Source organism: Musca vetustissima, unplaced genomic scaffold, assembly GCF_032173495.1.
Source record: "Musca vetustissima isolate MV318-11 ecotype Yass unplaced genomic scaffold, APGP_CSIRO_Mvet_v1 utg311199, whole genome shotgun sequence".
Classification (NCBI taxonomy): Eukaryota; Metazoa; Arthropoda; class Insecta; order Diptera; family Muscidae; genus Musca; species Musca vetustissima.
The window spans coordinates 1474-13319 of record NW_026877991.1 but is presented as its reverse complement, the minus strand read 5'-3'; the positions used below and the strand labels follow the sequence as shown (position 1 = coordinate 13319).

The window sequence follows — 11846 nt, the reverse complement described above, 5'->3', positions numbered from 1 at the left end:
ATTCGTTCATCATTTTTGTTTAAAAAAACACTAGTACCACACAAAAATATGTTTTCATTTACAATTTTTTGACGTTTCCTTTTGTCATTCTTCGTTATTGTTTACTTTGTGGCGACATTGTTGCCCTATTTTCAATTTAGTTTGCGAATGCGTTTGCGTGAACGTTACAGAGTACCAAATTGTACTCTTAACGCATTTAGCTTTCATATCGCACTTGCTTTCGCAACGCAATACAGAGTAACCCCCAAGGAAACCTTTTTGACATCTTATAAAGCGATTGATCGGTCTGTGGCCGGCTGTGCGGTACCAGTATGGTCTGCGAATGTTATTGCTACGCAATGGAGATGTATTCAGACCTGTCAGAACGAAACATAATAGGCATATAAAATTGCTATAACGATCAATACTTGTCTATGAAACTATCTGCTTAATTGATATAGAAATAGCGAGGAAAAATTCTTTTTTCGGATCAATCGACTGAAAGTCTTACAATATAGAATCTTTTTACTTTTTCCAACTGTACCACATTTTTCAAACTAATCTGTTCGAGATGACGAATAGCTGACCCATCGACAATTTACAGGAGCAAGTCGATGGATCCATAATTACCACCCGTAATCATCGAACAATAGACCTATCAAAAAGGATTGGACTATATTCAACTTGAAGCAGTTGAGGAAGCAATACAAGATGAATGCCGGAGAAAAGTCGGAGAACGTCTGCCTCTGATAACAGCAGCTACGACCCGAGACTTACTCGGCCAACGTTTGTCAGCCCATTATGTAAAAACAATAAGCCTGCTACAACAACAACATACCAGAGTGGTTTTGGCACAATTGGAGCTCAAAATGTGGTAATGATAAATATGACAATCTTTACCTCTTCAATTGCCCTGACAAACTCACTTTCTCATTAACTAACCCCATCTCCAAGATCCTGAGCTTTGTTAAGATTTTGACTCACCTTCCTTTACTCCTGCAGATTGACCAAACGAAAATACACAGCAGTAAAAACTGCAACAACAATTCGCATTAAACACGACGCAGAATATCTCCCGGCCTGTTTTAATGCACACTGCACCTTGTTTACTGTCGAATCGAGTCAATCCATTTGACCCGATATCATATAGACTCACACACTTTAAATAAAAAATTAAAAGACAATGTAAGACGTAATTTTTTATAAACATTTTATTTTTAAATGCAGCAAAATGATATGAGGATATATATATATATATATATATAAGTAAACAAATGCCTTTTATGTTTTTGAGTGCATGTAAACACATTCATATGAAATATATGTAGTATAAGAAAATGCTATATATGTAAATTTCTTTTTAATAAAAGAAAGAAAACTTAAATCTAAATGCGTACAATGCGTTGTTACAACTACAAATGATGAGGCTTGACAATTTATTAACAGATTATTCAATAAATATACATACGGTAGGACAATACAATAAATGATATTGCTGCACTAAGCAATTATACATTCCTATGTATATGCTTATAAACTATTGTATTTACATACATATTTAGGTACTACAATGAACAAATAATAATAAAAAGAAGAAACACTGGCTTTTTCGAAACACTGAATTTCTTGGCAGCTATTTTCAGGCAGCTTAAAAAACGGAATTCTTTTTTAATGAAGTCAAAGTTTAGGTTTGGTTTGAGTGTAGTTTTTTTGATTTATTTATAGAAAATCTATAAACGAAAGCCATTTTACAATTTTTATGCCAATGTTTATCTACTATAGATATCCTTTGACTACCAATAAACCGTATAATTTTTCTTAATAACAACAAAATTACATAAATACAGACATAGTGAAATAATATAATAAAAAAATGAACACATGTTTATTTTTTTTTTGTTACATAGAACAAATTTGAAATGCATTAAGGAATTGTTTTGTTAGCTGGTAGTGTTACAGTTATATATTTTTGTTTCTTTGTTTTTTTTATTCTAAGGTAGTGGCATAATTCTAAAACTAATTATTAAATAATATTTGAACTTATTAAAAAAATAATCTTAAGATAAACTAAACAAAAAAGAAAATAATAAATAAATAATTTTTTACAAAGGTTCCTGCTGAAAATATTCATGCTCTAGACAGGCCAATGCTGAGGGTCGTAAACGTAAATCATACGACAGCATTTGCTAAAAAGAGAAAAAGGGAAAACAATATATAAATAGATTTATTAATACGAGTATTATTTATTAAATGACAATAAGTAAGACTATTTATAGGTAGGCTTGAAAGTAGTTCTTTTTAAAAATACCACATTGTCTTATAATATACCATTAAAATCAAGGACTTCTTCTAGAAGATGAATGTATTCCTATTATAGTGACTTTTTATAGTTGCTCACAAGATTGTCTTATACAATATTGGTTGCTCTTCCTTTTTTAGAAGACCAGTGGGCCTTCTAATGGGTGATAACTGGGTCCTCTTCTAGAAGACTAACGAGTCTTCATACAAACATCTGTGATGGTCAGATCTTCCTATTAAAGATCAAACCTCGTTCTACCGATGGGTTTTTTATAAGTCGTTTTTTCAGGGTTAACTCCTCACGAAATCAATCTTATATGGGGCCGAATTTTAATACCAACCCCTACTTCCCACCTCTTCTAAAAATAATAATAAAAATGTGATTTTTCGACTGAAGCAGGCATCTGCCTTGGCACCCTCATTCTCGAACTCCACAAGACCAGATCCCATTTAACCCCCATGCCCTATGATGACCAAAAGACTGGCCTTTTCCCTCAATCCACATTGCTCTCGATGACGATGACGTAAGCGAAAGCTTAGAAGCCTACGGACCTCCTCCTAAACCTTCCTTCCGCCTGGGACGACTCACATTTGACAGACGAGAAATATGTCATGGATACTCATCTCAAATGATGAGTTGGGACGTAAACCCTGGCAAGGGAGAAGATCCAAACTCCATCTTTGCGTCCTGTTGTGAAGTCTTGAGACTCCTGAGGTAGTTGGCCGTCGAAGTGGATACTGGTGCTGATGAGTTTCCAATCGTAAAGAGGAATGAATCATCAAAACCGGGAACCAAAAAATGAGAAGGTCTTCAAATAGAAGACAAGAAGGTCTTCATATAGAAGGTCTTCACTTAAAATTCCAAAGTCTTCACAGAGAAGACCAGAAGATCTTATTATAAAAGATCGGAAAGTCTTCATATAGGACACCAGCAGATCTTCATATAGAAGTCCACAATGTCTTCATATAGAATACCAGAAGGTCTTAATATAGAAGACAAGAAAGTCTTCATATTGAAGATCAGAAGGTCTTCATACAGAAGACCATGAGGTCTTCATATAGAAGAGCAAAAGGTCTTCATATAGAAGACCAGAAGGTTTTCATATAGAAGACCAGAAGGTTTTCATATAGAAGACCAGAAGGTTTTCATATAGAAGACCAGAAGGTCTTCATATAGAAGACCAGAAGGTCTTCATATAGAAGACCAGAAGGTCTTCATATAGAAGACCAGAAGGTCTTCATATAGAAGACCAGAAGGTCTTCATATAGAAGACCAGAAGGTCTTCATATAGAAGACCATAAGGTCTTCATATAGAAGACCATAAGGTCTTCATATACAAGACCAGAATGTCTTCACAGAGAAGACCAGAAGATCTTATTATAAAAAATCGGAATGTCTTCATATAGGACACCAGCAGATCTTCATATAGAAGTCCAGAATGTCTTCATATAGAAGTACATAAAGTCTTCATATTGAAGACCAGAAGGTCTTCTATATGAAGCGCTGTGAATATGTTGGAACATATTCTTGGAAAATAAAAAAATATATTAAAAAAATAATAAAATACTCACAGCCAGCAGATCATTTGCATATTCACAAAGATTAGGACATAAATCCCTCGGTTGTTTAGGATGCCGCGCAGGAAAATGTTCTCGTGATAACGATATCGTTCTTGGCCATTGTTGGGCTGTTGGACGTCCTGTTAATCTATAAAGAAAAAATAAAATATTAAAATGTATAATCACAGAAGAAAAATCTATTAACTCGTTTATATAACAACTAGCATAGGCCCGCTACGTTGTTAGCGAATCTTTTTATACCCTCCACCATAGTATGGAGGGTATATTAATTTTGTCATTCCGTTTGTAACACATCGAAATATTCATTTCCGACCCTATAAAGTATATATATTCTTGATCAGGGTAAAATTCTAAGACGATCTAGCCATGTCCGTCCGTATGTCCGTCCGTCTGTCCGTCCGTCGTTGTTGTAATCACGCTATCTTCTGAAGGAATTGAGATAGGGTGCTGAAATTTTGCACAAAGTTGTCTTTTGTCTGCAGGCAGGTCAAGTTCGAAGATGCGATATATCGGTCCACGTTTAGGCACAGCTCCCATATAAGGGTACCCCCCAATTTTCGGTATTTTGAGGTTCCTGAGCGTGTTTTTCAACCGAATTCGCTGAAAGTTGGTACTTTGAGCTCTTATTGGGAAGCAAATCTCCCTACTAAAAATTATAAATATAGGTCAATTTTTTCTGGTACCCCCCATATAACGGTACCCCCAATTTTCGGTATTTTAAGGTTCTTGAGCGCGGTTTTCAACCAAATTCGCTGAAATTTGGTACTTTGAGCTCTTGTTGGGAAACAAATCTCCCTACTAAAAATTATAAATATAGGTCAATTTTTTCTGGTACCCCCCATATAACGGTACCCCCAATTTTCGGAATTTTAAGGTTCTTGAGCGCGGTTTTCAACCGAATTCGCTGAAATTTGGTATATAGGGTTCTTATTGGGTACCAAATTTACCCACTAAAAATTATAAATATAGGTCCATTTTTTCTGGTAGCCCCCATATAATGGTACCTACCAATTTTCAGTATTTTGGAGGTTTTGATCTTATTTTTCCGGCGAATTAGCTGTAATTTAGTATTTTGAGTTGTTAATCTCTCCACAAAAAATTATGAATATAGGTCCATTTTTTCGAATAGCATCCATATAAGGGTACCCTAAATTTTCGGTATTTTGGGGTTCTTGAGAACGGTTTCAACCGAATTTGCTGCAATTTGGTATTTTGTAGTCGTATATGGTAACAAATCGTTCTACCAAAAATTATTAATATTTGGGGTAGTCCCCATATAACCTCCTTTTTTATATTAAAATAGTTATCTGATTTGTTCTGCGTTTTGAGTTTGGTTCTAAGACTCTATGGTAATCATTTCACCAGCGGAGGATAGCGAGATAAAAAATTAGAACGTAAGGGTCGATAATGAACTATAGCCACAGTTAGACCTATTCCCATCTTCGAATTTGAATTATCAATAAAAATTTTTGAAATTTTTATTATGGTTTACTTTATGGTTTACATAATCCGTTTTTAGACATGTCGGTATAGGTCCACTTTTTGGTATGTTCCCTATATTTTCATTTCTAGTACCTGTCAGTATATCTATGGTGGAGGGTATCCAAAGTTCGGCCCGGCCGAACTTAACGCTTTTTCACTTGTTATAGTTAAAATAAATAAACATAAATTTAGCTACACAATATACTTTTGGATTAAGTATAAATTTGAAACATTTTAATTATAGGTTTTACTTCTTCAATTTTTTAAAATGAATCTCAGATTTTACTTCGCGATTCTTTCCAACAGAAACGTTGATGCTTTTATTATACTAAATCGAGTACAACATACTTATTTTCATATTTTCTTAAAGCGTACTATGTTCTCGATCCTCCCGTTGGACCAATGCAAATATTACCATAATACGTTTTTTTAACTTTTTTGTTACTTTCGGTAATTTAATACTAATGCTAAAATATGTAGTACGTTTTAGAACTTGTGTACCCATATAGTACGAATTTGTATTTTGCACAGCGCATCCTTTAGTATGAAGAGACCTGCCTTTATAGGGAATATTTCCATTAAAATAGCAGAAATGTAGTATTTCTGGAGCGTTTCAATGGAAAAAATTGTCGATATTTGTACATAAAGATCCAGCCCATTATTCATTACATATATACAAATGGGATTGGAAACTATATTTCATATAACTTCAGTAATTTTTAGTAAAAATGTTCGAAAAATGTTTCCATAAAACATTTTAAATTGCCAAATACTAAAATGCGGATATCTGTCTCTAACCTTTCCTATTTAGTACTTTTTGCTACGAATTTAAAAAAATACCTTTTTAATTTGTTATAGCAAATATACGCCCGTGTGACATGTTCCGAGAGTTTTTGAATTCCCATACTTTTTTTAAATTCACATGTTGTGCAAAATGGTGTGCTCAATTTCGAGCGAAAGTGCGGCTCGATAGCATAGCTGTGTTCAATATGTTACGAAATGTGTTCAATAAAAAAAAAACATATGTTTCATTGGAATTTTCACTTTGTTTAAAAAGAAAATAAAGAAAAAATATGCCTGCTGGCTTATTAATTGCCCTGGTTTCTACCAGAAAAAGTCTAATGATACTGGAACGTGTTAAAATAAGCATTTATGGATATTTTGAGAGAAGTTGGCCCATTCATACACAAAGGTACCATTCCCGAAAGCCTGCAGTTAGTAGCTACCTTAAGATTTCTGGCTGTTGGTGGGTTTCAGAGGGTAGTGTCAAATTATTTAAATATAAGTGTTGATCGCACAACAATGTGTACAATATTGTGGAGAGTAATGAAAGTCCTGGAAGACAGCTGCAGAGCAGGATCCCGCCATGATGCATTTATTTGAATATGAGTGCCGCTTGGCAGCATTAACAAAAGAGGAAATGGTATGCAAAATAGTTGGCTTCTAAGAGACAGTGGTTACGCTTTAGAAACATTTTTGATGACGGATCTTGTCAACATCGATATAATAAAGTGCACACATCTGCAAGAAACAATATTAAAAGGACTATTGGAAATCTTAAAAGTAGATTTTTTATAGATTATATTTTTATTTTGATCATATGGTGGTTGAGTTGCCAGATTGATCTCAAAAATGTTACGCGCTGTCTGTGATAAAAGGAGCCCTTTTTTATTTTCTTTAATTTTACTATAAAAACTAATGTAAATACTGTATTTTTTAAATAAATATTGTAAAAACACGTTAAATATTACTTCAGCGTTCTTTTTCAACTTGTACTTACTCAGAAAAACATGTACGATTTCATTTCGTTTTCAATCCACAAGGCTATATGTGCTCGAATTATATTCCCAATATTTTTTTGGGAATTCGGAATGGAGCACACCAAATTTGGGAAAATGTTTCACATTAGAGCAAACTCGAAATGCAGCACATGGACGATACATACAAAATTTCAAGACTCCACCACAATATTTAGTACAAATGTCAAGCAGAATTGGGAAAATCATTGTTTTCATAGAAAAAGACCTTGTACCCAAATTCTATATCCACCCGTACCGCCGTTTACAATGTGTTGTACTTTTTAATACATCTTAGAATTTATTTCTGCAAATTATTTATTTATAAATGTTTTTGTCATAGTTCCAGATAATTATTTAATGACAGGTTCCTATCTTTATCCGTTCTGCCGTACACAATATTTAGTACTTGTATTCCGTTCGTATTCTATTTGTTTATAATATACCAAACTATGTTAGTGCCATTTAGAATGAATTTCCAATAAACCAAACTTCTTATTTGTACTATCGCTCAATTTGTAATAGTTAAGCTACATACTAAATTTCAGATTTCAATCTGTAACTTTTCCATTTTAATTGAATATTTTGTACCATTTTAGTACTAATTTCAAAAATATATTACTGTATAGCATAGTAGCAATATCTATGTACCGCGTTTCAGATTTATAACTATATAGCATTATGCATAGCAATCTTTTTGCAATAGAGTAAGCAACGTACTAAATTTCATATTTCTATCAGTTTCATTGTATTTTATTATTTAGTACTTTTTGCATCACTTTAGTACTAATTTCCAAAAAAGTGTTATGAATAGTATTCTATTTATAATAACTTAAGGTCCGACCTGTTCCACCGTAGTATAATATTTAGTACTTTTTAGTATCTTTAGTACTAATTTCCAAAATTTTCCATCATTCCATCATTATATTTGTAATAGCTTAAGTTACATACCAAATTTCAGATATTTATCCCAACCTGTTCTATCGTAGTATAATATTTAGTACTTTTAAGTACCTTTAGTACTAATTTCCAAAATGTGTTCACCCATTATGATTCGCTTGTCATTGACAAAGCTGCATACCAAATTTCAGAGTTCTACTTCAAACCGTTCCGGCGTAATACAATTTTAGTACTTTTTATAACATTTTAGTACTAATATTAAAAAAAATAGTTTTGCATATAATTCTATTTATAATAGCTTAAGCTACATACCATATTTCAGATATTTATCTCTACCGATTCCATTCAAATATAATATTTAGTACTTTTTAGTACCTCTTAGTACTAAATTCCAAAATTTTTTCACACTTTCCACTTCGCTAGACAAAGCTACGTGCCAAATTTCAAAGTTCTACATCTAACCGTTACCGCGTAATACAGTTTTTAGTACTTTTTAGTACCTTTTAGTACGAATTTCCAAAAACCCCGCCTTATCACACGCCTCCCCACCAAACCCAACCTACATGCCAAATTTCAAGATTCCAGCTTTAGCCGTTTCGTCTGGGCGTTGATGATCAGTCAGTCACTTATAACGCAACTCTTTTATATATATAGATTGACTTCAGTTTTTTATTTAATGTGATTATTTTCTTATTTTTTCACTCACTCAAATATTCGATCCAATTGATTTGCTTCTGATGTGCCAGGGAATAGAGCTTTACGTGAAAACATTTCGGCAATAATGCATGCTGAACTCCAGATATCAACGGAACTATTATATGTTTGGGCCAATAGAACTTCAGGCGCCCGATACCACAGCGTCACAACAACCGATGTTAATTTCATTTCAAAATCATATGTTTTGGCCAAACCGAAATCGGCAATTTTTAAATGTCCTTGCGAGGAAATTAGCAGATTTTGTGGTTTTAAATCACGGTGAATAATGCGATGTGAGTGAAGGAAATCGACGCCGGTTAACAGTTCACGTGAAAGGCGCTGAAATAAAAACGAATGAAATTAATAAATGTTTTCTTTTTTAGTTTTGGAAAATAATTACGTACCTGTATTGTTGTGGGTGGCATACCAGATTTTGGTAATCGCTCTATTAAATCTGAAAGATCTTGTTCCAAATGTTCAAATACCAAGAGGACCATTAGTTGACCTTCACGTTCCAGGAATTGACATACTTCGAAGAGTCTGGAAATTAAAAATAACGATTGGAAAATACAGAAAAAATAGTAATAAAAAATGGTCAATTAAAAATAAATCGATAGGAAAATTTTACTATATTGGACTATGGAAATCAGACCAAATATTTCAAAATTAGGATTTAATTAAACTAATTAGTAATTAAATTGTTTCTATGTAGCACTGGTTTAAATCTCAAGACTATTACAATTAAGTGCAAGTTTGCTTATATTGGTATTTAAGATTGTGACCTCAGAGAGATCTTCCCAAACGTTGACAGGAAAAATATGATACGACGAACTTCATATTACCCGGGAACTCATAAATAACTGTCTAAAAGTTATTTATGAAACCTTTAACACCCTACAACATGAGGAGCCCATTTAAAATACCAGAAATAGTTCAGGGGCTATCTTAAAAAGTAGACAAAAGACTACCACCATTGCGGACAGAATTTTATTTTATTTTGAAATTTGATTAAGAATTTTTTATTAATATAAAATTTTGCTCTAAAAATCCAGCATCGGCCAGGTTTTCATTTTTTCCTAAGGATTTTCTGAAACAAGATACACCCATGGTTCCTTTTGAGAATATACATAGAATCACTTTCTGTGTCGACTCATGCATGTCCGTCTGTCCATCCGTCCGTCCGTCTGTACATGTCGAATTGTAAACAAAGTGCAGGTCACATTTATTATCCGAATAAGATCAATTTTGGCACAAATCATTTATTTCCCCAAGGACGAGATCTATTGAATTGGTGAAAATCTGTTCAAATTTAGATATAGCTCCCATATAAAGTTTCGTCCGATTTTATTCTAAATAGTGCACCAAAGTCCCTATATATCTTTGGTGCACCAAAGAGTAAAATTTAGATCGATTGGCACAAATTTTGCACAACCTACTAATGTTAGGGTAACCTAACGTGTGTCCGATTGACATCACATTATACCAACGTATCGAAATGGGTCTACAATAACGTCCGGTTAGTTTGGAAAATATTGGATATCGATTTACATCAAATTTTGCACAACGTTCTAAAGTTAGTATACCCTATTATGTATTAAGTTAAGGTATTTAATTGAGCCTAGAATATTAAACAAAAACGGCTCTAAATCTACGATAATGAAATGGAATTTGGCATAGGTTACCGAGGACATGTGTGTGGAATAATGTAGCCAATAAGAACCCATTGTACCAAATTTTAGCGAATTCGGTTGAAAAACGCTCCAAAATACCGAAAATTAGGGGTACCATTATAGGGGTGCTACCATAAAATTTGGATCGATATTTATAATTTTTAGTGGAGACATTTGGTACCCAATAAGAACTCATGATACCAAATTTCTGTCAATTCGCTTGAATAGCGCGCTCAAGAACCCCAGGGACTTGGGGGTACCCTTACGTGGGGGCTATGCCTACACAAAAGACAACTTATTGCTAAATTCTGGTGATCTATCTCAATTTTTGTTTGGAGGCTAGAGTGATTATGACAGACATCGTCATAGAATTTTACGCTGATCAAGATAATATATACAGTATAGGGCCAGAACTGATTATTTCGATGAGTTATAAACGGAAAACAAACTTAATATACCCTCCATACTATGGTGGAGGGTATAAAATGGTACAAATGTACCCGGTTATTGATCGTAAGGTTAAGTCGGTTCATATATAGACATAGATCACATATTTAATTTAGTCCTATTTCATGTCAATGACACTTCAAAAATGCGATGTATTTTAGGATGCATCTCTTGAATATACCCAAAAGGATATCATATAGTCGGCCCGTCCGTTTTTACCACGTTCCTTACTGGTTTAATCTAATCAATTTGTTATTATTTTTTTAAACTATTAAAAAAAACTATTTAACGTTTTACTTTGTTTTGTTTTGCAACAAAGATAATGCCAAACAAAACAATAAAAACGATGCTGCCAAAATCAATGACAACTGTTGCTAGCGCCACTCTTAACAAGTGTTCACTCGCAACATTATATAGAAAACAAAGAGAGAGAGAGAGAGAGAGAGAGAAAGAGACCGAGCCACGTTTGGTTGAGTGCAAACAACAATAATAACTCAAACACTGATCAATTGAGAAAATGCAAAGAGTAAAAGCAAGCGAGAGAATGAGTGAAAATACAAGAGAACAAGGAAATGTTCAAATTTGCAAAGTAGGGACAAACTTGGTTTCCTCTCCGAGTCAGTGGGAGACAGAGAACATAGAGCGAGACAGCAAATCGACCTTCATAATAATGAAATGGGAAAACAATAAAAAAAAAAACAATACAATGCATGTATTGTGGGGCATGACAAATGTGTGCAAATTCTCCTCTTTTCGAAATATAAATAAACACAACAATACATGTTTGACTTTGTTTGTTGTGGATGTGTATTGTGAACACGATAACCAATTGTTTTGCTTAACGAAGAATAACAGTCTGATGATGTGTCGAAAAGGGGGAGTGAAGCAAATGTTGAAGGAGTAAATAAAATAAATTAACAACCAATACTTGCACAAATTATGATAAGAACAAAACAGCTGATTGTTCATATGATTTGCACAACGAAGCAGGAAGATA

The 11846-nt window shown here is 33.6% G+C and overlaps 1 protein-coding gene across 1 annotated transcript; it reads right to left on the bottom strand.

Moving 5' to 3' along the window:
• Nucleotides 1-2041: 2041 nt before the first annotated feature.
• On the bottom strand, nucleotides 2042-9274 carry LOC133322770 (cyclin-dependent kinase 4-like; the record flags this gene model as incomplete). Its single annotated transcript, XM_061531731.1, has 4 exons — nucleotides 2042-2165; nucleotides 3850-3985; nucleotides 8743-9071; nucleotides 9137-9274. Coding segments are annotated over 4 exons (687 nt in total), but the record flags the coding sequence as incomplete, so codon positions are not given.
• Between the last annotated feature and the right edge of the window lie 2572 nt (nucleotides 9275-11846).